At 47.2% G+C, this 24,014-nt stretch overlaps 2 protein-coding genes across 3 annotated transcripts; one reads left to right on the top strand and one right to left on the bottom strand.

The window, feature by feature from the left end:
- LOC110398242 (solute carrier family 25 member 33-like) lies at nucleotides 410–8,387 on the top strand. Its single transcript, XM_021395730.1, is given in 7 exon segments — nucleotides 410–765; nucleotides 4,981–5,157; nucleotides 5,576–5,653; nucleotides 5,959–6,059; nucleotides 6,647–6,713; nucleotides 6,904–7,187; nucleotides 7,287–8,387. Coding segments are annotated over 7 exon segments (1,248 nt in total). The 5' UTR covers nucleotides 410–424; the 3' UTR covers nucleotides 7,487–8,387.
- CLSTN3 (calsyntenin 3) lies at nucleotides 8,762–24,008 on the bottom strand. Of its 2 annotated transcripts, XM_021395717.1 has the most exons (18): nucleotides 23,953–24,008; nucleotides 21,295–21,417; nucleotides 20,143–20,338; nucleotides 19,451–19,659; nucleotides 18,990–19,139; nucleotides 18,028–18,213; nucleotides 17,319–17,588; nucleotides 16,967–17,079; nucleotides 16,725–16,887; nucleotides 15,587–15,643; nucleotides 14,675–14,832; nucleotides 14,344–14,492; nucleotides 13,658–13,884; nucleotides 12,210–12,380; nucleotides 11,533–11,678; nucleotides 11,265–11,400; nucleotides 9,570–9,787; nucleotides 8,762–9,485 (listed from the first exon to the last, which is right to left on the bottom strand). In XM_021395717.1, exons 2-18 carry the CDS (start codon nucleotides 21,368–21,370, stop codon nucleotides 9,315–9,317), a joined length of 2,796 nt encoding a protein of 931 aa, XP_021251392.1. In that variant the 5' UTR covers nucleotides 21,371–21,417; nucleotides 23,953–24,008; the 3' UTR covers nucleotides 8,762–9,314. The 2 variants fall into 2 exon arrangements, with proteins under 2 accessions (XP_021251392.1, XP_021251385.1); XM_021395710.1 differs by lacking the exon at nucleotides 23,953–24,008 and having other exon boundaries at nucleotides 21,295–23,467.

Here is a 24,014-nt window from a genome sequence, read left to right on the forward strand (position 1 = left end):
AGTACTTTAGACAAAGCGAAAAGGGGGAGGGCTTACTGCAGTGTCAGGGTATAGCGATAAAAGAGGCTGCAACCTCTGATCATAGAATGGCCTGGGTTGAGAAGGACCATAACGATCATCTAGTTTCAACCCTCCTGCTTTCTGCAGGGTTGCCACCACTAGACCAAGCTGCCCAGAGCCACTTCCAGCCTGGCCTTGAATGCCTCCAGGGATGGGGCATCCACAACCTCTCTGGGCAACCTGTTCCAGTGCGTCACCACCCTTTGTGTGCATGGGTTAAGAGATCCTAACAGGAAATGCCCCCAGCAGACCCTCCTTTTATTTGAATAAAGATAGATAAAACAACTCCTCTGTCTCCTTTTGGGATAATTGAGCAAGCCTATTTGAGCAGAATTTTTCCCAACGGTATTAAGAATGCGCAAGCATGAGGACGCCTAGATTCAGCCCACAGGAATAAGCATCAGCAGCAGGCACAAGCCTGCCAGCCCACAGCCTACGGCCCGCGGGCGCACTCTGGCACAGGGCCCCGGAGCAGGCCCAGCCGCGCCATACCGCCTCCCAGGCGGCCTCCCGGGCTGCCGGTACCCAGCCTGGCCCGCCCGCCTCCGCGCGGGGAGCCAATGCGAGCGGAGGGCGGGCAGGACAGGCCTCGCCCGCGGTGTGCCGGCGGTGGATCCCGGCCATGCTCGCAGAGCAGGGGACCCTGCCCACGGAGCGCCGGGCCATGGCACAGCACAGCACCCTGCTCCACCTGTTCGCCGGAGGGTGAGTGGTCCCGCGGGGCGCGGCCGCCGGCCTCTGACCGGCACACACGGCACGAGCCCGGGGCTGCGCCTTTTTCCCCCTGCCCCGCGGCCCTTGCTCCTTCCCCCGCCGGCGGCCGTCCGGGGAGCCACGGGGTAAATGTACGGTTCTGCAGCTCGGGTAGAACGGGAGCCTCTCAGCTTTAGATAATGCGGGTAATTTGGTGAGTCAGGCGTCGGGAGCGTGGGTCCCTGCGTGCACCCTGCCCTTCAGCCAGGCCTTCCTCGCTCGCCTCTTTAAGAACCGCTTACCGTTTAAATCACAGAACAAAGCTTAGATTTCGCGATGCCCCGAAGCTATTCCAGCCCTCCAGACCTGATGAGTGACTGCCCAATTCCCTTCTCTAGACGAAGATCTCACCCTTTTCCAATTCCACTAGCCTGTTGGAGTCTGTCTCACAGTGAGATCTCCAGTATAGAGTGCAGTAAGGCACATCATTTCCTTGCTCTCAGTTAAGAAATTTCCAGCTTTCTCCTGGTAATACGGTTGTGCATTGTCAGTCTGCTTCTATACACTTGCCTTGTCTGTTCCTAGTGTTACTTTCTATGCACTGTTTTCTCTTATTAATATTTCCTTGAATTGGATAATCACTGTATCTAGAAGGGAAAGCATTTCTTCATGTATTTCTTCATACTTCTCAGCTTTCTTCTTAACCTTTTCTTCAGCCTCATTTTCCACTTTGGTTCTTGAACAGTTGAGAGAGTTCGGTTTGTGACAGTGCTGTCAATCTGAATCTTGTCCCTGCAGTCATCCTTGAATTACAACTAGTTAAAACCCAAGAGATAAGTAAGAAGTTTGAGTTATTGCTGTGGTGTACAGTTACTGTTATTGTTTCACCTGATTATATAGATCTCTTTGATGAAGGAACAGTTCATTGTATTTTCCACTCTAAGAACTGGGGACCATCAAAGGATATGGAGGGTTCATTCAAAAGTAGTGCGAGAACATGCTTTTAATACAGCACACAGTTAAACTGGGGGACTCCTGGCCACAGGATTTGAGAGAATAAAAGCTTTTTATGTGTCCGAAGAGCATTTAGACTGATGAATAAAAAAAGAATGTCTTGAAAAGCTGTCATCGTAGAATGGCCTGGGTTGGAACGGACATTTATGATCATCTAGTTCCAACTCCCCTGCTATCGGCAGGGACACCTCCCTCTAGACCAGGTTGCTCAAAGCCCCATCCAGCCTGGCCTTGAATGCTTCCAGGGAGGGGACATCCACAACCTCTCTGGGCAACCTGTTCCAGTGTCTCACCACCCTCACAGAATTTCTTCCTAATACTTAGTCTAAATCTGCCCTCTCCCAGTTTAAACCCATTATTGAATGTGATGCAACTCATCTGAATGAGGAAATCCGTGAGCTGGAAACTGCTAAAAGCTGGGAGAGTGTTCTTCTGGAGAGTGTTTCTTCTCTTCTATGGGTAACAGTTATTATGGACAGAATCCTTGCTTAGGTGAAGATTTGTCTGACTGAGTATTGTTTTCTTGAAAGGTCTTCAAGTTATCGCCATTTTCAGCTAGCCAAAATAAGGTTTGAATTGTGAATTACCAGTAAGCCCTGTCAAATCTATGCATCTTCACAACCTTTTCAGATCATTAGAAAAAAAAGTTAATGGTGTTTTTTAAATTTCTCTCTACTAGTACTCTTCTTTTTTTTCTGCCACTTCAAGCTTTGCAGTCAACTTTGCAAACTTAAAAATGTGAAAAACAGATGTCGACAAGTACTCTCTTCTGAGACTGCATTACTGCCTTCCCTTAGCCCTTTTTGGCACTTCTGCAAGTACACATTGTACTGGCTATCCGCTACTGCTCTCCCTCATATTTTGCAGGAATTTAAAAGAGGAGTTTAAAACTGTAGGCATTAAGTCTCCTCACCCAGCTTTTTTTTAATACCCTTGGTTATGGCTTTGTTCCTATTGAATTTCATTTATTTTTGCCTTCATTAGTATTGGGCTGATAAACAGTTCACCTCTTTGTGATGAAAATGCCTCGCTTTCCATTTCTGCTGTAACAGAAGAATTTTGGAAACCTATGTTTTTTATACATTGAGCAGCTGTATCATCATGTGCTTGATGAGATGTAGTTAAGATTTCTTCTAGTTTTAAACAATTGGTACACCTGATTTCCTTAGCTATGTTTAGTCAAGTTTTTGGCTCCTTGGAAAATTCTCTAGTCTTACCATTTAGCCGTACTGGCTTAGAAAGCCCTCTTTATCTTGAAAACCTACTGCTGATTAAATGACCACTGTGCAAAGGCATAACTATTTCTTTAGCTTTTTTTATTTTTTCCAATTCTTCTCTACTAGGTCTACATAACCATAGCTTGAGGAACTTGAACGCAGGAAACTTTTTTGTATACTTGGGGCATGGGTTCAAACTCACGTCTTGACCGTGCTCTGGTAGGGGCTTCCTGAAGAAATATTATGAAAACATTATACAAAGTTGTGCCTCCTTGTGTGTTGTTAGAAATCTTTAGGGTACCAAACAGCTGCTTCTGTAAATGTAGTCCTTCCACAGCACCTATCCAACCCTTAGGTGAGAAGTTGAAGCTGCTCTATTTGTGGAATTTATTCAGACATTTTTTATCTGTCGCCATTGTACTCAATCCTTCCTCAAGGACTACACTTCCAATCAGGAAAGTGGAAACTGCACTTCTGATCAGGAAAGCAAGAGACCCATAAATCTGGAGTTCCTACTGATTTGCCCAGTACAAACTGTGGTAAAGAATAAGACTGTTGGACTCGTGAAGGAATATAGAAGAATGAACACGGCTTTTGTAAAAGTCATGTGACTCCTGGATCATTAAGTAGGCTGTCTTGGTCCATGCTTGATCGACTTGTTCATCCAGAGGACTTGAGCCAGGACACTTACTGCTTTGTTTTGTCTTCTGAGCCTGAGCTAAGCTCTTTGGTCACGTTCCTCCTGATCCTGGCCTCCTACCACTTACAGCTGCTGAAGAAAGTTGGTGCTGATCAGCTGCTCTGCAAGTTATCACCACTGCTTAGGTCTGCAAAGGTCTTGGCAAAGCAGCATGGGTGTAATGGAGTGATGTAACTAGCTTCTGGCATTGTTAGCTGCATAAAACTTGTATTTAGACCAATTCAGCAGCTAGATCTTTAACCCTTGGACTTCATTACAGTAGATATCCAGCCCTTCCCACACCCCCCAACCTGCCCAAAGATGAAGCCCGAGAAGTACAGGCTATAAAAGCAACATACGTATGCTCTGAGCTGTAGAGACTGTTTGAAATTCTTAGGAATTCTAGCTATCCACTGACCTATGTCTTCATATGGAGATCCCTTGATGTACATGATTCTTCCTTGATGCTGTGTAATTCTTTCACCAGCTTTTTCTTCCTTTGAATCAAAGTGAGGGTTTTTTTTTCCACCCTCTGTCTCTTATGAAACAAAGTGAGTTTGGCTATAGAAGATAGAAACATTTGTCTGTTTGTCAAGTCTTTGTCTGGCCATAGCACTCAAATCATGCATGGCTGTTCTGTGCAAATTCACCTCAGAACAGCCGTCCAGGTACTGAGCACCCTCTAGAAGAGCAGAGCTGTCAGAGGATCTGAATGGGCAGAAGCTAAGAACTGAACATGCCAGTGCTCTGGTTCTGATTTGTCCATGGGTGGCAGAAAAGAGGATACGTGTCTTTTCGGCATTAGCAATTGATGGTTCTTGAGTTCCCAAAATACGTTCTGTCTGATTAAGGTCGGGGTCCTCTTTCATTAAGCAAGTTGGGCTGCTGGCAGAAAATACAGATCCTGTATTGGGTTGAAAGACATAGGCAGGCAGAGGGGTGGGAGAATTTTGTGCCGCCCTTGTCTGCTTTGGCGGGGACAGGCAGAGTGCCTGGTGATGTCAGCCGCAGGCATTGCATGGAGGCTGGGCAGCAGAACTGTTTACTCTGGGAAATTCTGACTGCAAAGATCAGCAACTTTGAGCTGAGTCCCTGTGGACTTGGGACTGTTTGTCTCAAATGGTTTCAGAGTGATGCTGCCAGGAGATGTCCCAAGAGAAACCATTACTACAGTAATCAATATCACAGAGCAGGAGGTCATGTGTGACGCAGGCTGGGGTAGCTAGCCTAGAAGGGAGAGGCAGTGGAAAAGCAAGGTTGGAATTATTGCCCTATTCCTGCATGGGGGTCATCCTTAACTATCCTGTTACGTTTTAGATGTGGTGGCACAGCTGGAGCCATCCTGACCTGTCCCCTGGAAGTGGTGAAGACACGTCTGCAGTCATCTCAGCTGGCACTGCGGCCTCTTTGTCTCTCTGAGATACAGCTGCCAGGGATGAGTGTGAGGCTGATGAACCCCACCCCACCAGCCCCTGGAGTGCTGAAGTTGCTCAGGTGAGTAGGGCAGGGCAGTGTGAGTGTTAGCAATAAGGCAATGAAGTTTTGGCCATCATGTGGAGAGATTAAAGCAGCATTTGCGTTGAAGCTCCAGAAACTGCAAGTGCAGTGATAAGTTTCATCAGAGCACAGATACATCTGCTCCTCGTAGCTGATCTGTGCTTTGAATGCTGAGTCTGCAAGGCAGCTTTTGGGACTGTGATAAGCTTCACAGCTAGTAGTTTGATCAGACTCAGAGTGCTTATGTCAGGAAAAATAGGAATAAATGACTAAGGAGAGAAAAGGAGAGCAAGGCAGAAAATGATAACAGTGGAAATGAGGAGGGGATGCAGCAAGATCACTGAAGAAAGAAAAAGGAGGAACAGGAGACCCTCCAGCTTTGTTCTTCTGCTGATTTGTTTATTTCCTTCTGTAGGACCATTCTTGAGAAGGAAGGCATGCGATCCTTGTTCCGAGGTCTGGGCCCAAACCTTGTTGGGGTTGCCCCTTCCCGGTGAGTTCTGATCCCCAAGGATAGCCTATGCTGTACGCTTCTTAAAGGACCTCCATGACAGCTATTGCTTCACATTCTGAAAGTAATCAGAATAGTCCTGTTGTGCCACAGGGCCCTTCCCTTTCATACAAGCATTTTTGTGACCTTCTGGTCATAGTTGTAGGATGACTGCTGTGCGCTGAGTATAGGTAATATCTGATGTCATGTTAGACAAACTTGTGCTGAGAATAAAGTTTGGACTGAGGCTCTACAGCAGTGCTTCTTTTAGATGAGCTGTAACCTCTTCTGTATTTCTTTCCAACCAGGGCTATATATTTCGCTGCCTATTCTGGTGCGAAGGAGAGGCTTAATACTGTCCTTGTACCAGAGTCCAAGAAAGTACACATGCTATCAGCAGCCTGTGCAGGTGAGCCTCTTCTTTCTCAAATCAGAGCTAAGGAGTCCTTCTGCTTGTGGATGTAAGCAAGTTTCAGCCTTTCAGCATTGCTGCTGCCTTCTGAAGCTTTGTTCCCCCACATCTGGAGCAGCAATTGAACAAAGCGTTTTCTCCCTCTTCATCCTTCTTAGGCTCGTTTCTTCAGGTCATGGATCTAGTCTTTTCCACTCCTGCTGCTATCAGGAAAAGAGCTCCATTCTGTGCGAGGGGAAAAGGTAGCATGTAGTGTGCACCCTTCACAGAATCATGTCTCTTGATATCTTAAAGTTCTCTGACAAAATCTTCAATTCTTGCAAGTTTAGTGTTTCCCGCCTCCTGTAGCAGGGTTAATGTGGAAGGCAGAGTTGCTAATTATCTTCAGGATGAGGGAAGAAGAGGAAAATCGGGTAGTCTACTCTCTAAGTGTCTCATCTCCTGTGGGAGCTCAAGGTCGCTCTCAAATTGTAAACTACTGCAGCTTTCCAGGCAGAATTCAGGGAGCTGACAGATCAGCAACTCCTCCCAAACTGTCAGCGGGGTCCTGGTGCTCATTGTTCTATTCTTTCTCTGTTCTCCAGGCATTACCTCTGCCTCTCTCACCAACCCCATCTGGTTGGTGAAAACCAGGATGCAGCTGGAAGGCAGGTAAGGCAGGCGAGCCATGCAGAACCACTCTGTGTCACATCAGGACTGGTTTGGATGGGGGGTTGGCCCATCAGAACATAGATCTTCAGGGCACACTGGGGAAGAGTCATCCAGCTGCATTCAGAACTGTATTTTGGTCAGTGGAGCAGTATGCCATTCTAACCGTCCCTCCTCGCTTTTGTCTTTACAGGGTGAAGGGGAAGCTGGGCAGTAATGCCCTCCAGTGTGCTATGCATGTGTACCGCACTGAGGGCCTTCACGGATTTTACCGCGGAATCACAGCCTCCTATGCTGGAGTGTCAGAGACCATCATACACTTCGTCATATATGAAGCACTGAAACAGCATCTGAGAAATGGCCATCATTCCCTTTCTACACCATTCACACTTTCATCAAATAGCCGTGACTTCTTTGGACTAATGGGAGCTGCTGCTGTTTCCAAAACATGTGCCTCGTGCATTGCATATCCACATGGTGAGTGGGTCTGCTCTCCTTCCTTTTGTTCCCCTTGACAGAAGATGCCATGCCTGTGAGATTATTCTGCTAATATTGCTTCCCTTCTTGTCTCTCCAGAGGTAATTCGAACACGGTTGCGAGAAGAAGGGTCACGGTATCGTTCCTTTATACAGACTCTGCAGCTTGTAGTCCATGAAGAGGGACCCTTGGCTTTATACCGAGGGCTCCTGGCCCACTTGATCCGCCAGATCCCCAACACCGCCATCATGATGGCTACCTATGAACTCATTGTGCGTTTGGCCCCTCCCACCTTGTAAGCACACTGTAGCACTTGGCTGAGGTGGCTGGAGAGATAGAGCCCCATACTCCAGAGACATGGTCTTTTTCCACGGTCCAAGAGGTGGTGCTTTTCATCACACACTGAGACTGGTCAAGCATAGCATTCTCAGGACATAAGACTATTCTGTCCAAAGTTTTTGGCTCCAGTGTGTACAATGGAGCCTTTCTTCTTTCTGGAGACTTGAATTCTTCCAGTGCTCCAAGATGTCAGGGCACTGGTTTGACAGTGCCTGCTCTTAGCTCCCTATATGAGACAAGGACGTGAAACTAACTGGAAAGGAGATGAAGGAGAAAGCATATGCGTACCTGAGCCTCAGCACCTTTGCGTCATCTGGACCCAGTAACAACCAAATGTGGGCACAGCTAGACATAATAGAGTTCAGACATCTGAGAGAATTGCAACAAACAGATCTTATGCTGAGACCTTTCGTATCCTTAGAGGGGCTCTTTCACTCTTTATCTGTTGTGCTGTCCTCCAGCCCTCAAGGATTCCTCAACCTTGGATGCCAGCAAACATTGCACGATCTTCCTGTGGGTCCTTAACATGTTGCAGCCATTGCCCCAGGAGGAGTCAGGCAGTGGGCAACTTCTTTTCCTCCTGCTGGGTCTGAAGAGTTGGACCAAGTAGCTCAAGGGAAGAAACACAACTTGCTATGAAGCACTACCTTAATAACTTATGCTACTGTCCTCACAGCCATGTCTTGCCCATACCTGATCTTTTTGTGTCCCCTCTTTTCCTGAGTAGCAGGAGGAGGAGTACGCCTACTTCCCTCAGAAGTGCTGGGGCTGTTCTGCTACAAGCTGAAGTCCCTGATGTGAAATGCACTCTTCTATGCTTGTAAAGAAAGTGGATCATGTGATAAAGGTGGATGAAGCTGAGTATTTGGCCTGTTTCTGTTGATGTGTAGGAAGAGCCTTATTGTCTTTTCTGTAATCAAGATTTCCCAGCATATGTTACTTTTGTCTGTGATAATGGGCCGGGATGCCTTCCGTTCCTCTGTGGGTTCATAGCCTGGTGTACTGAGAAAGGCTATGTTGTCTTTACAAAGAAAATATTTTGAGTCTCAAAAAGATAAGGAGAGGAGGGTGGAGATGGAACAATTGAAGCAACACATACACTTAAAAAACACAACACATCCCCAAGATAAGGCAATAATTTTGATACATACATGGTCTGGACTATCACCAGTCTTATATTAGTGGCTACACAGACTGCTTCTTTTGTAGTGGAAAAACTGCAGAAGCCCTGAACCTTTTATTTGAAATCCATTTATTTTAAAATCCACTTTGCTTCCTCGTCCTTCTTACCATCATTCGTTTAGTTCAGGAGTATCGACAATTTTACAAAGTGACACAAGCTGCAGTTCTGGTTGTTGGGATTTTTTTGTTTGTTTTGTTTTGTTTTGCATGAAATGAGAATAAACCTCAAACAACAACATTGAAAAAATATACAATATATATATATATAATATCTGGGGAGGGGTTGTGAGAGACCCCACTCTGAGCCATGTGGCTGGCTCCTCCTTCCACATTTCTGTTCTTTCCAAGCCCCTCCTTCCTCATCATAGTTTGAACTGTGCCACGGTCATGTGCAAGTGCCCAAATATGCGTCTCTAGAGAGCCAAATGGGGGGGGTCAATCATAGGGAATGTCCACAATGAGAATGGCAGAAGACGAAGGAACATGGGAGGCAAAAATGACACGAGGGAGGAGAACATGTACAAGGTGGGGGGAGAAGGAAGTTAGACACCTCCTCCTCCCAACCGTATGTTTTGGAGGATCCACTGGACAGATGTTTTAAAGCTCCTAATAGCGGTGAGCACTGTCATTTTTGCCAATGATGTGCCGATCATCCATGTCATTACTGTCTGGGGAGTCAGGTGTCTCCGAATCGCTGCTGTCATCATCTTCATCCATGCCCTTACCTGCTCTGCCCTCGCAGTTGTCTGCAGCCCTCTCCTGGCAGCTCTGGTAGGACTGGAGAGATGAGACTGTTGTAAGAGGAAGGCTCTGGCAGCCCAGCTGTACCCCCCAGCCCACGTTCCTCTGACTGCTCCTCACCTCCATGGGGTTCACTATGATGGTGAGGGCCGAGTCATCCCAGAACATGTCGCTGTCTTTGCTGCTGGTGCCTGTGTGTCCCCCTGCGGCAGCCCCAGGGGCCTCTTGCCCCATTCCCTGCCGGTGCAGGGAGTGGATGCGCAGGATGCCCAGGATCACCAAGAGTGCCAGGAAGCCCACACACACCACAATGATGATGGTGGCTGCACTGGGGACCACTTTGGAGGAAAAAAGAAAAGGAAAACGTGGTTACCGTCCCTCGCATAAATGTATTTCTGATCTGACCCACACCCAGCCTGCAGGAATGGGGGTTACCGGACATAATGTAGGATTTGGGTCTTGGAAGGAATATGTCCTGACTTTCCTGCTCCCTTGGGCACAGGTGATTCCTGCCTTTTGCTGCTGTATCCTTGCTCAAGGTTTCCCAGTATGTCTAGGTCTAGGTGTTTGCTAATGTCAGACCTGGCTGTAGACTCTGCATAGTTTCAGAAGTCACCAGAATATGTCATAAAGCAGTCATTTTTGTCTTCTCCTTGGGAAAGAGAGAGGCGTGTGGTGGGGAGAGTCTGCAAGGGCACAAGGATGATTTTCATAGTGTGATTTCTTTGTAAGCAGTAGAGGAAAACCAAAATAAGTCTGCTTTTGCACATGGGACAGACTGCTATGATAGCATTCTAATTTAATGCCACAGTCAAAGCCTGGCTTCTCTGCAGGATAGAAGCTGAAATTCATCTTAGATGTCTTAGCCCAGCTCTCACCTCTTCTTCATTGTAGGCCTGTGGGTCAAGCCCTGACTCCCCAGATAAGCCCCATTCCTGGAAAATTTAACCCAAGCATGCCATGTTTTTGTTCTGAGTAGCTCTATATAGTAGGGACTACTTTTCCTTTTGCTTCTGCTGTAATCAAGCAGAGCTGGGGAAGGGAGCAGCAAAGGGTGATGTTTGGTACTCTCTCAGCACGTACATAGGCTATGTATGTGCTGCTGATTCAGTTCCAGCTGCAGGACTGGATCAGTTTTGGGTAAGATGTTGTAGGAAGCTGTAGCAAAAGCTAGAACAAAAGGCACTTTCTATGTTCCCTACAACAGGGAGCCAAACCCAACATAGGATCCTAGTGCTTTCATAGCCTCAGAAGAGCCAATTAGACTGCTTTCATGCCTGTGGCACAGGGCTGTTAGTACAAACCAATAAACCTATCTAGCCTAGCTTTCAGGCTTCTCTCCTTTGTTCTGTGAGCAAGAATACTTATTTGTGTGGTGCGCTTTCCTGTATTTTTCTGCCTTTGCTGATCACCACATCCCATCTCATTTTTAAAACGGTGGCAGTCTTGGTTCTCGTTTCATTCCTGCTGTTGAAGCTTCTTTTTGAAATTGCATTACCCAGTCCTGCATAGCACTTTTGTAAGATGCACAAATGAAATACTACCAGCTTACAGTTGTTCTTTTTAGACCTTCTCAGTTAGAGATTTCAGACTGCTTTTGTATCAAGAAAGCAAAATACCAGAGGAGGAGGATTGTTGCACCAAGCTCTAAGACACAGTTTGACCCATACTAATGAAGAGTAGGGCAACAGTGTGAGAACTCAATGAAATGCATATATGGAGGCTGAAAGGAATCCCCTGCTCAAAGTTCTAACAGAATATCAGAAAATAAACATCCTGACCCAAGAGAATAAAACCAAAAGATGTGTTACATACTAGGGTTGTTATGGGTGCTTGCCAAGCTGTGGCCAGATAGCTCTGGGGGTAAATGATGGCCTCGGTGTATAAACTGCTGGGAATTCAGCATGTGGTTAGGATGAGCAGCTTGGTTCATGTTGTGGAGCACATTCATCTGCAGGAAGACCAGAGTGAGAAATATTCAGCCCTGTGTTCACTGTGATAATCTACACTGAGTGCATTTCTGTCCACAGTGTTCTCACCGTGCATGCACAAACACCCACGTGTACATGCATTGATCTTGTACCTCAACAGAAAACTCATTGCTGGAATAACGTCCATTCATCTCAGTGCAGGACAGGTGGAACTTCCTCTCATAAAGAGCGGCGCCACGGTTGATGTGGTATGAGACCTGACGTAGTATTTCCTCGTAAACTGCAATGCTCTCTACCCCTGAGTACAAGAAGAGAGAATTGGAGGAGGATCAAAGAGCTCCCGCTTAAAAATCATTTGGTATCAAACCTCTAACAACTAGGAGCTACAGAATAATTCAAGGCTGGGTTCATAAATTTTGGAAAGGACCAGAGCTGGAGCTGTCTGTGGTGAAAGCCCAGTTTGCACTGCTAACGTACATGGTAGGGAAGGTGCCCTGTTAAATTCTGTAGCGTATATAAGCAATGCACCAGTTCACAAAATACAATGCAAAATACTACTGGCATTCAAGAACACGAGACCCCACAGGCAATGGGAGTAAATAAGGAGGGGTGATACAAGCCTGAAGCAGAGCTCAGACACCATGTCCTAGCACTGTGTGCCAGAAGAGTAAGCTTCCTAAAGGAAACAGCCTGGGACCTCAAAAGCCAGGAGTTCAGCAAATGGTCTCACAAAGTACACCAAAACATTGGGTTAAGTGTTCCCCCAGAGATGCCTGACAGACAGTAAAAGGGGCATAAATAGACAGCTGCAGCCAAGGAGAGGACATACCTGTGATGGTGAGGTAGGCAGAAGTGTTAACAAGCTCCAGGCCCCGCTGTTGCAGCAATGCTCCATCCAGGAGCAGATATTCCCTCTCTGGATCCAAGTCATCTCCTACCAATGAGATCTCGCAGCCATCCAGATTGTGTACAATCTCATCTGACATTCGTGTGTCTGTCACTGAGAGGCCAAGGGAAAAAAGACAGGGCCACGAAGCCAGTCAGCCATGAACAAAGGCAGGCATCAGAGTGATCCCCACTTAAAAGAACTTATAAGTAACGGCTTCTCTTTCTCTGGCTAGCACTTACCTTGAGTAAAATCACCATTAGTCTATTTACTTGTTGGAAGAGTCCGCTCTGGTCCTAATTATATTATTTATGCAGATAAGAAAGTCACTTAAATTTTAGATCATCATACTGTTGTGGGACGGGCTCATGGTAACACATCTCAGCTGTAAGGACTGTTGGCAATGGCAGTGTTAAAATTATGAACAACTGTACCACACATTCCCAGACTTTGAGTGCTTTTGAAAGCTTTCCCTCCTCACAATGCTGGTAACCAAATTTCAGATTTTATCTTATTTAAAATGATAAGCGGTTTTGAAGACTACCTACTTTCAGTAGGGCCAGGGCCAACCTTCTCTACGTCAAGAAGCTCAAGCTGCTGATCATAAAACTATGAGCAAAAAATCGTATTAGCAGAAGAGATATAATTTAAGTGAAAGGACGTGGAGCATGTAGTGCAGAGAAGTAATCTGAGGATGATGGAGGGAACTGAGAGAAAAGATACTCAAGGCATAAGGAAACTAACTGGGGAATTCATAGGAACAAGTGATGCAGAAAAAGATCACAAAATCACAGAATATCCTGAGCTGGAAGAGACTCATGAGACTCATCAGTTCCAACTCCTGACTCCACAAGGGGCAACCTAATTGTTAAACTATGCATCTACAAGCATTGCTCAAATGCTTCTTTAATGCTGACAGGCTTGAGGCCATGACCGCTGCCCTGGAGAGCCCGTTCCAGTGCCTGACCACCCTCTCAGTGAAGAACCTCTTCCTAACACCCAACCTAACCCTCTCCTGTATAGCTTTGGGAGCAGACAAGAAATAAGGGAAGCAGGAAGAAGAGCAGGAGTGAGGAGAGAACAGCCAGGAAGAACATCTGGTGATGGATTCAATAAAGGGAAATGTAGGTAAAATGTAAAAGGGATTAGGAATGAGTAGCGTGGGAAAAGGAGAAGAGAGTGAGGCAAGGAACTGGGTGGATTGAAAAAGTACAGGGAGGAGCAAAAAGGGATAAGCACTGATTAGCCTACATATTAACAGACAATGCCTTGCTCTTGTATTTGTAAACTCTCTCCTGTTTCGGGTACAACTATGAGCTCTACTTCCTCTGCAGAATAGCAACTTGCAGGTCTTTCAATTTTGTCTGTGTTTCTCCCCGTACTCCACTCACCAGTACCATGCCAGTTCTCATCTTTCTTGGCCTCCACCTGGTGAGAAATAGAGCAGGTGATCTGGAGGTTGGGGAAAAGGGGGACTCCATCAGGAGCCTCAAAGTCTGATGCAGGATGAGCAAAGTGGGCAGTGCCGCTCAACAGGATCTGGGGAGCATCAGGCTGCAGCACCACAACATAACCTTCCACATCAGGAATGGAGACGCATGATTCTTCACTGAAACACCTAAAGGGGAGAAACAGAAAGCATCAGTTAGCCCAAGTTTCCACCAACATTTCACAGCGCTGTTTCCTGCCTACTACTGTCAGTGAAGGGAATATATTCTTTTTTTTTGGTAGTCTTCTAAAAGATTCCCTGTGGCCTGCTGTGCAAGACAGAGAGGTGTGGTAGGAATCACTGGCTTTCAGGTGACTTGGTCACATCCACACACCACAGAGAAAATTAAAAACAGTCCACATGCCTGGAACACCATCAGCCAAGGCAGAAGTTCTGCTCCCTAGGACCCTAGGAAACCAGTATTAAAGTACTCAAATGGATAATTTCATACTTTTTTTCAGGAAGTCTCTCACCCATTTCAAGACCACCAATTAGAATTTAAATATAAGGTGAGGGAGTGTAATTTTAGTCAAAAGAGAGGTAATTCTCTTGCTGAACCTAGGCAGAAGTGCTCCTTTATCTACTCACTTGACAGCAGTAGTGAGCCTGAGTGGCCGGACTCCAGGAGTAGCAAAGCGCAGCGAATTCATGTAAGCCACATGCTGGATTGCATGGTTGAAAGTTTCCACATCATCACCCTCCAAAGTGAGCAAGGACTGAGAGGGGTTCACATGAACCTACAGGTGAACAAGAAGAAAATACTCAGAATTCCTTAGCAAATGCCAACACCCTAGTCTAAAAGAGACACAAAGGAGAAAGGTGGGGAGTTATCTGAGGTGGCAGAGCAGGCAAAGTCCGGGGAAGCAAGGCTAGGGAGGAGAGTGGAAGAGACCCATGCAAGTTGGGCAGATGGGCGTACCTTCATCCCTTTGCCCAGACTGTCGAAGTCACTGTAATCAAGCCCCTCACGGCAGGCATACAGGCATTCAATAACCTCCCGGCTCTCCAAGCTACCAGGGCGCACAGTGAAGCCAGCCAAGTAACCATGGAAGTAGTGGTGTATCAACAGAGGATCTCCTGAGGGAAACATGGGACGTGGAGGGTGTGAGAGACACGGTGAGGAAGAAAACAAAGACAACAAAAAAATGTGAGGGACACACAGTTGTTAAGGTAGACAGAGACAGAGGGATGCATGGGACATGGAAGAGCAAAGACGACAAAGGCAATGGTGTGAGGTACGTACAGATGTTAGGGGAGGCAGGAGAGAACAGAGGGGTGCACAGGACATGGAAAAGGAAAGATAACAAAAAGATGAATGATTCTGCAGATGATAATTTTTTGAATTCCAGATGGAGGAAAGACCAACAGAAAGACCAGGGTGGTGACAGGTAGGTAGCATAGAGAAGTTTCTGCCACACCGCTGAATGCCAGGTGGAAACAATTTCTTGTCCCCTTCTCACACCTGTGAGGGCTTTTAAAAGAAACTGTATGTTCCACAGATAGTTAGGGATGAGGTGACATCTCCTGATGTCTCCAATGGCTACTGTGTTCTTCAGAGACCAGCTTTAATGACCACACATGAGGACACTTTCTCCACATGAAAAGCATACTCTATCTCTCAAAGCAGGATGTAGTCCTATCAGTATTTTCATGCTCTACCAATATCAAGGTATCAAGGATCAATCTGCCAGAAAATAAGGGTTTTCCTCCCAAGATGGTGGGAGGTGGGTGGACAAGATCAAGGAGCTGCATGAGGAAGGCACCATGCAAGAAGTGATATAGTCATGCACAGTGAAGAGGAGAAGAGAACCACCTTCTTTCTTTTCCCCACCTTGTACAGTATCAGTGGAATTCTCATTTCCTTTGTTTTTCTCCTTGTTTTTCTCCTCTGCAAAAGGAGAATGAGTAATTACACACTGGAAGAGGGCAGTTACAGGATCAGGCAAGTATCTACACAAGTGCCTGCATCAGCCAGGGCTGGACAAAAGAACAATTCTGGACTCATACAAAGCAGTGCACCCTTCAACCTTAGAGACAGCATTCCACAGATGAAAGAGCGGTGTCCCTTTCATGAAGGGGATATTGAGACTGTATCTAACACAAGAAGAAAGTATAGGGTTTATTTTTCCTCCTTTCCCAACAATATCTATTCTAGGAATTAAGTGACTTCCATTTATGGAACACAGTCCTTGCCATGTTCTCAGTCACCCATGTTCTGAGCATCTCTTTGAAACTCAGGCAGCTTCAGGAGGGTGATTTAAGTTGATTAATATTTGTTGATTGCAAAAGACCAATAGAGAGCATCACGCTGTGGGGAGATCCCTGAGCAGGACTACAATAAAGGTTTCACCTTGCTAGCAATTTCTGCTAGAGTGACGGCAAGGAGCAGGCAAATTCCTTAATTCTGTCCTGCTCTGGTCTCATAGGAATACTGAAAGACCTGGCCAGTGTAGTCTTACATCTCCACAGAACCAGTTTTAATTCGTTAGTGGCGTAACTATGTTCCTAATCTGATCTTTATCCTCCAATCCAACTCCTGTACAGAATAATTTGTGACTTCTCCATATAGAACCTCACAATACACAAATCACTATAAATTCAGACAGCAGCATAAATAATACCCCTGCTCTGTGGTGAAAAGCTTTGATAGAAAGGCCATCTCGTGAATGACGTACAGAGTTTCAACTCTCCACTGCATGAAAGCTAGTTAACCATCACATGTTCTACCACTGCTGCCCAGGAAGCTGCCATTGATGCTCACCCCTGAGCTGCTATTACCATGGCACAGTATTATGGTTTAGTTCATAAGGAGAGAAGGAGCCACAATGGCTTTGGTGCCAAGGAGACAAGATGGCTGCAATGCAGTTTGCATAATTTAGTAATGGACGGCATTTTTCACCTCTTCTGGCTCTCCCTTCACTTCCACTTGCCCATATGAGAAGAGCAAGGCTCAGGGAGTGGGCACTCACCGGTCCAGCAGGCTCCAATCATGAGTGACGGTTCTGGCCGTGGGGGATGAATGAGGCCATTGTCATGGATGAGAGCAGGGTCATAAGAGACACCATCCACGTAGAGTGTGACAGTTGGAAATTCAAGGTTGAGGGCATAATGGTGCCATTCATCATCACAGACCTGTGGCAGATAGCAGAAGAAGGGATCAGCAAGGGAAAGGAGGAGAAAGAACACTGGAAAGAGGTAAACGCTTCCTCACCTGCTCAAGCTTCCAGAGGAACTTCACAGGCCTTGCACTCTCCAGCAACGGCCAGTAGAGGAAAGCAATTCGGCAGCCATGCACAGCCAGAGAGTAATGCGAGTAGCCATCCTCTGCCAGGGGACAAGCATAAGGCATTATGCATCACACTTCAAAGCAGTCTCACTAGCCAGAGCCCAAAAACACATGCGAGCCTGCATGACTGGCACTCAGCACCATGTGTTCACAGTGGGTTTGAATGCTCCCAGAAGAACCTATGTGAAGGGCCCTGCTCCGGGACACAAGGATTTCCACCTGCAGGGACAATGCCTTCTAACAAGTCAGTGTCACCTCCCCAGGAAAAGTGTCTCACCGCTCTGCACTGTACTGCAGATCACTGTCTCCTCTTCCCGCCTGCCTTTGCTGGGCACCACAGCATGTTTCATCCACACAGACAGGGTGAAGTGGTCACTCAGCCCCTCATGGGCATTCAGCCCATTCATGACAGGCACTTGGGCAGCCTGGCTGCCGTTGAACCAGTAGATGAGGCTGCTGTCCTGGCTGTAGTGCACTGAGAGCCGTGCAGTCCAGTTCGCCGTGGGGCTAGGCACAGGCAGCAAGTCAATCTCTCCTGAAGCAGCACCTACCAAGAATGGAAGGAGTCAGGAGTCAGGAGCACAGAAGTCCGAGAAGCCTGGGGACAGGGGCACAGAAGAAAAGGGTGGTATAGGGCTCATTGTAACATCTCGGAGTACAGAAAGAGGACGAATAGCCTATAGGCCTCCTCCTACTTGGAGGAGGATGGTGATTTTTCCATTTGTGTGAAGGAAGTCCCACAGAATCTGCATAATGAGACAACACACAGAAACCTCTGGCTTCCCAGTTAGGAAAGCACAGGGAGCCCCTTACAAATACAGGCAGGGTGCCCACTGTCCCTCAACACAGCCTGTGAGCTAGGTGTCCTCAGAGCCCCACTGACCACAGCAGGCAGGAGGAGTATGTCCCAGAAGCTCTGCTGTGTGAGGTGCAGGGGTATTGCTCTAAATTCCTTCAGGGAAATGGGTAGGAAAGAATCAATTCACCACAGAGTTTGCGTAGTGATTTCTCAGAGTAGTTATCCCGGTCGCAGCCCTTAGCCACGTGGTTTGTCTGCAGCTCCACCATGGCCTGGATATTCCACAGGGGCTCATCACAGGTCTCCAGGTGAATGCTGGGAAATAGCGCGAGGCTGCCTGCACCTGGTGTGTACTCAATCCTCTTGTTCCAGCCTAATGAAGAAGAGTGAGAGAGAGAGGGTTAGGTCCTGCCAAGGACTCAACACCAGAAAACTTGATGGACACAAGTGGCATCTACGTACCAGCTCATAAACAAAGAGATTTTTGGCCCTTTCTGCATTGAAAACCAACTTTATGCAGCTGGCATCAGTGCAAGGGAAAATTTCCTGGAAGCACAGATAGTCCAAACTGTCATCTATAGCGAGTGTCACTGCAGCACCACTCCCTTGATTTTCAACCTCTATCAGGCTGAGTAGATATTTAGCTGTGTTGATTTCTCCTTAATTCTACTGATATAAATCAATTTGTAAACACACATCATCTCTGGAAAAACCAAAGTTCCTCAGGATGAGCAGCCCCAAAAGCAATCCACATTTGCCTGATTCCTGCAGGTGTTCAAGGCCGGGTTAGATAGGCTAGGCGTCTGGGCAGCCTGATCCAGTGGGTGGCAGTCCTGCCCATGGCAGGGGTACTGGAACTTAGATGATCTTCCAACCCAAGCCATTCTATAATTCCGTGATTCTGTGAATACAATCTATGAGCCTTATCAAATACATAGAAGTTCACAGTAATCAAGGGAATAATTTTCCTCTGTTAGAATTGCCTTCCAGTAGTTTTGTGATACCTTAGATGCAATCACTAGTTTGGTGTCAGAATTCAACCATGTATGTGTATACAAATTTATATAGGTATATACAAATATTTTCAATAAGTAGGACTGAGTAGATTGGCTTAAAGGGAAGACATAACTGTATATGGAGGTTTCATACCCTGCCAACTGGGCTTGCAGGTGGGTTTCACCTGGATTTCCACTTCAGCATCATCAGAAGCCCGCTTTTTTCCACAGTCATAGGCTGTTACTGTGAATTTGTAGACACGATCTCCACTGTACTGAAGTTTCTCTGTGTTTTCAATGTTCCCTGGTTAGCAAAATAAATAAAACAATGGAGAAGAAAGTCTCCTCAAACACGCTGCTTCTCCAAACACCTCTACTTTTTATCAACTATAGAAACATCCAAAAAGAGGCTGAGTTCTCCCACAGTGCCACTTTATAATATGCAGTAGCATCCCACAAAATGGCTGCTGTGTCTCTGCACAAGGACAGAGAGATTAGCAGTGCTAGAGGAATCAAAGCTCATATATCTCAACTCTGCCAGCAAATGGAACTGGAAGAGAGAGAGCAAAGCAGGAAAGGGGAGGTGATGTACTCATGGTAGGTTCAGATTCTTACCATCATTGTCAATCAGAAAGGGAATATTGGGGGTCAGGATCTCATAGTAACAGATCTGGCTGTACTGTGGTGAGCAGTCTCCATCAATGGCCTCAACACGCAAGATGCGGTCATACAGCTTTCCCTCAGTCACTGCGACACGATACAACTTTTCCACAAAGACAGGAGCAAACTCATTCACATCGTTTACTCGAACATGCACTGTGGCCCTGAGGCAGAGAAACATCAATAAGAACTGATTAGCTGATTAGGAGCCATACACCACCTAGACTTTAGAGTAAGTAACTTTGTGTACCAGTCTGACTTCCAGACATCAAAGGCAAGAACAAGTAAAAAGATCTGGGTTTCAAAACAGCAATGTTTGCATATAAAAGCGTGTACAGTGGTTTTCCATCCCAGAGAAAAAGGGTGATAATGTCATCTGGACCTTTTCCCTGTGTGTGGCAACGTAAGGCATCACTCTCAGACTCAGCAGTCAAGCAGGCCTTGCTTCTGGTGTATTCACTCCTGTGACTCAGCTAGTGAACAAGACCACCACCATTTTGTTTGAGTCTTATTCTCATGCCAAGTTAGAGCATCAAGGCTAGAGAATAACAATTATGGCAATGGGAAGAGCTTCCACTGCATTTTTCATGTGCACTTCTGCGACAGATCACATTTTGTAACATGCAGCTATGACTGCATGGACTTACTTGTGAGATTTTTTAGTGTTGGTTCCATCAGGTCCTTCTCCACAGTCATAAGCCTGGATGGTGAATGTGTGCTCCTTATGTGCTTCACAATCCACTGGTTCCTTGGCCCGGATCAGCCCCTCACCTGTAGCTTTATCCAGGATCACAGCTTCAAAGGGCACCCCTGCCCCATGGATCCTGAAGCCACAGATCTCACCTGGCACCCATGGGCAGAGAGGAAGAGGAGAATGAAGAGGACTGAGGGGAGTACAATATGCCTCCTTGCTTCCCACTGCCATATTTTATTCCTTTCTAATTCACACCCTCCTTTCTCCTTTCTCCCTCGTTATCACCTCTCATTTCGGAGCAGTTCTGACTCCCCACGAGTTCCCTCTAGCAGCTTGCAGCCATTAGTGGTGTAGATTGCCCTCTACCGGAGACCATCCCCACAACAAGACGTCTAGCCCAGCACCAAGAAAGGCTTGAGGTTACAGGCTTAAACTATACGTGTTAGGGCTATACATTCAAGTATAGCTTCGTTTGCCTCTCCACTCCACAGGGAGGCAAAGCAGGTTGTGTATTTCAGACAGACATCCAAAACATGAAGCTCCATGATGTCTCATCCATCCCACACAGGATGCGTACATTTCCTCCTGGAATTACAGATAAGATCACCTAAATCCTAAAGTTCAGCTCACAGGGACCCCTTTTCCTCTCCCAAAACTGGTGGAGGTTGCAGGAGGGAGCTCCAGGCGCAGTCTAAGCAAGTACTAGGAATACAAACCTCAAAAAAGCATCAAAGCGTCATCTGTACTTTCAGGGATTTGTGCTTCCAGTGAGGGATGTGGAACTGCCAAGGAAGCGTGCCCTACCAGCTTCCTTCAGTCCTCACAGACACAGAGCTGTGCATGTGATCTTTGAAAATAGCAGAACTGCGTCAAAAAGTAGCTGGCTCCACCCTCAGTTCCTCTCATAAGGGAAACAGCTCACAGGATCCTAAATCAAGCTATGCCCAAATTGGCTCTAGACTACACCAGGGACCTTCTCTGGAACAAGGTTTAGAGGCGATCACTTCCTGAACAAAATTCAGTACGGGGATGAATAGGATCCTGCCTCTGCCTCCCTGGGGGTCTCTGCCTGCTCCCAACGTCCCCAGAGCTGGCACCAACCTACCTGCATAGCGCAGAGGAGCATCTTTGTCCAGTGCAAACAGCGGTGGGTTGAGTAGGACTGTGTTGTCATTCTCCATGACGATGCCCTGATATTCAGCTTCAATCCAGGGTTTGTGCTTATTTGCTGAGGTGAGTTTGGGTAAGGGATGGAGCACAGGGAAAATATTAGCCAACATGGCAGACTCAGTAGAAAAAGAGCAGAATATCACGCAGTAGCATTTAGCAACCACCCCTCCCCACCTTCATCTCTAGAATAAAGGCTAAGAGAAACTGGGAATAGGAAGCTATTTTTCTTCAGTTCTATTCTACCTCTCCTGGAAGATGCCATCAGAAACAACATGTTTCTTCTCACCTCCTCAATACTCTCTTCCTAGAAGCATGTAGAGGGGTATTTGTGTACCCTGGAAAGCTGGGATAGTTTAAAAAAATGAAATCAAGAGGCATAAGTATTCTGATTCTGGAGAGAGATTCCAAATGCTAAATACTTTAGATCACTAAAGCCATAAGTAAAGGATCCAGGAGACATCTTCCGCTGGGGTGTCCCCAGAAGACAAGTGCTGCATTCAGCCATTATCTTTCATGCCTTCCACCCTCTGTACTAAGGGCAAGGATCCATACATGTGCCCCCAGGTAAACGTCCAATCAGCCACCCCACATGTAAAACAAATTGCTGAGCCCCTTGCTTCCTCCTTCCCCACTCCATGGCGGGCACCATATTCCTTTGGCCCCTCCTTGCTGTTCCATTGGATGTAGCCCAGCCAGGCTTGGCATGGAGGCAGCAGCCAGCCGGAGGCTCTGAAAAATGTCACAGGCCCAGAAATAGCAAATTAATCTTTATCACATAGGCTCCAGGGCAGGGAAAAGGAGAAATGAAGGAGGGAAAGGGCGGAGGGGAGAGAAGTAAAATCATTATAAATTAAGAACCCCTCCCCCATGCCCACTCCCTGCCAAATGGGCCTCAGAGATTATATTACATGTCCTAGTTACAAACCCATTCCCAGATAATCCCCCACTCTCCCACCCTCTGGAGAACAAGATTTATTACAACCAAGCGACACTCTGCACACAGCATGGCTCAGAGCTGGTAGAGAGCAGGATACAGAGCCTTTCCCCTCAAGGGCACTATTTCCAATATGTGAATTCATCCTCTGCAGCGCACACCGCCATGGCGTTTGTGTTGACTCAAGAAGGACAACATCCCCTACAATCAATCTCTTCTGTACTTCAGCACCAAGGGGTGCTGCTGGAGCTGGGTGGGCCAGTGGTGGGACTGCAAGCCGAGTGGGGATGTGCCAGTTGGCAGAACGGGCAGACCCAGCCTGGCAGAGCAGCCAGGTGTGGGCTGGCATTTCTCTTCCACCATATTGATTAAGATTATAAAGCACTGCGTAGGAAATCCAGAAAAATATCCACCCTGCTCAGTATGCAGGAGGAATCTTTCCTGTGTACAAGCACCCGTGTTTCGCCCCATCCCTCCGCTGCCCTCACCAGATCCTACTCTGTCAGTCCCAGACCACGCACCTCTCTGCCGAGGTGGGAACCCACAGCATAGCTACCAATGCCAAATACGCCCCGTTGCTGGGGTAACAAGCTGGTGGGAAAGACAGAAATCCTTTGCTGCATCCACCTGCACCTTGGGAACCACCAGTTTGCTTTCTTAGAAAATTATTCCTTGGGGATTAGAAATACATTTGGGGGATATTTTTAGGATGCAGACTCATACCAGCTTCAAGAAAGCTCCTATAAAGCTAAAATCAGTTGCCAGGGATGTGTACGTGTTTCAGAGTGTGAATTCACAAAGAGAGAAAATACAGACCAGGAGGGGCCTGGCTTTGCAACTGGTCCCACCAGCACCAGAGCAGCACAAATAAATGCCCCTGCTGGTACCAGCGCACACAGAGCGTTGTGCTGCACCCTGTTTGTAGCCCCCATCCCTCCCCAAGCACAGAAAGCACACCAAGCTGCTGCATCCCACTGAGCCCTGCATCCCTCGCATGTGTCAGATTCCCCCACCCCACCAGATTATCTTCTCCCGGATTCCCTGAAAATGAATTTCTCGTGCCTGCGTCTGCAGCCCCAGATCTAGTAACCTACATCCTTCCCCATCACTCTGTGTTCCGAGAACATCTGCATCCAGCGCGTTAGAGCTGCAGCGTTTGGGTTTGGTCTTTTCTTTTTTTCCTTTTTTTTTTTTTTTTTTCCTATTCAGCACATAAAGCACCGTTTTATATAAGCCACCTGCACAGATAGCACGTATCTGCTGCAACATTTCCTATGGACATGTTCTAGACGCATGGGCTGGAATGAGAAGATGGAGATGGGGGATGTGCTTCAGGGAGCAGAGGGGTCTATGGAGATGCAACACGCTCCCTCTCGGCATGCTACGGGAGAAAAAGCTAAACCCACACGGCAAGACCTGGCACAAAACGAGCCAAGCGGGCGGAAAGGGGGCAAATGAGAAGCGAATGTTAAAATCAAAGACTGCTGAAAAGGGAGGTGGTAGGAGATGGAGCCGGCACAGGGAAGGATGATGAGGGCGCTGAAAGGGCAGAGCGAGCCTGGCCGCCCGGAGCCCCCCGCCCGGACTGTCGGGTGACAGCGGCGGTGACAGCGAGACCGCTCGGACCGCGGCGCTCCGTGCCCGCGGCGCTCCGCTCACCTTTGTTGGGGCGGCCGCCGGGCAGCGCGGCCCAGAGGCACAGCAGCGGCAGCAGGACGGCT

Source organism: Numida meleagris, chromosome 1 (genome assembly GCF_002078875.1).
Source record: "Numida meleagris isolate 19003 breed g44 Domestic line chromosome 1, NumMel1.0, whole genome shotgun sequence".
NCBI classification, from domain to species: Eukaryota; Metazoa; Chordata; class Aves; order Galliformes; family Numididae; genus Numida; species Numida meleagris.

What these genes read in the sequence shown, in the direction of transcription:
- CLSTN3 (XM_021395710.1), bottom strand. Translation starts at nt 21,469, where the DNA reads ATGTTGGCTAATATTTTCCCTGTGCTCCATCCCTTACCCAAACTCACC. An exon ending in TGAGAACTGGCATGGTACTG is followed by an intron (nt 12,381 to 13,657) that starts GTGAGTGGAGTA and finishes TTGGCCTCTCAG; the next exon opens with TGACAGACACACGAATGTCA. An exon ending in AAGCACCCATAACAACCCTA is followed by an intron (nt 9,788 to 11,264) that starts GTATGTAACACA and finishes TTTCCTCCAAAG; the next exon opens with TGGTCCCCAGTGCAGCCACC.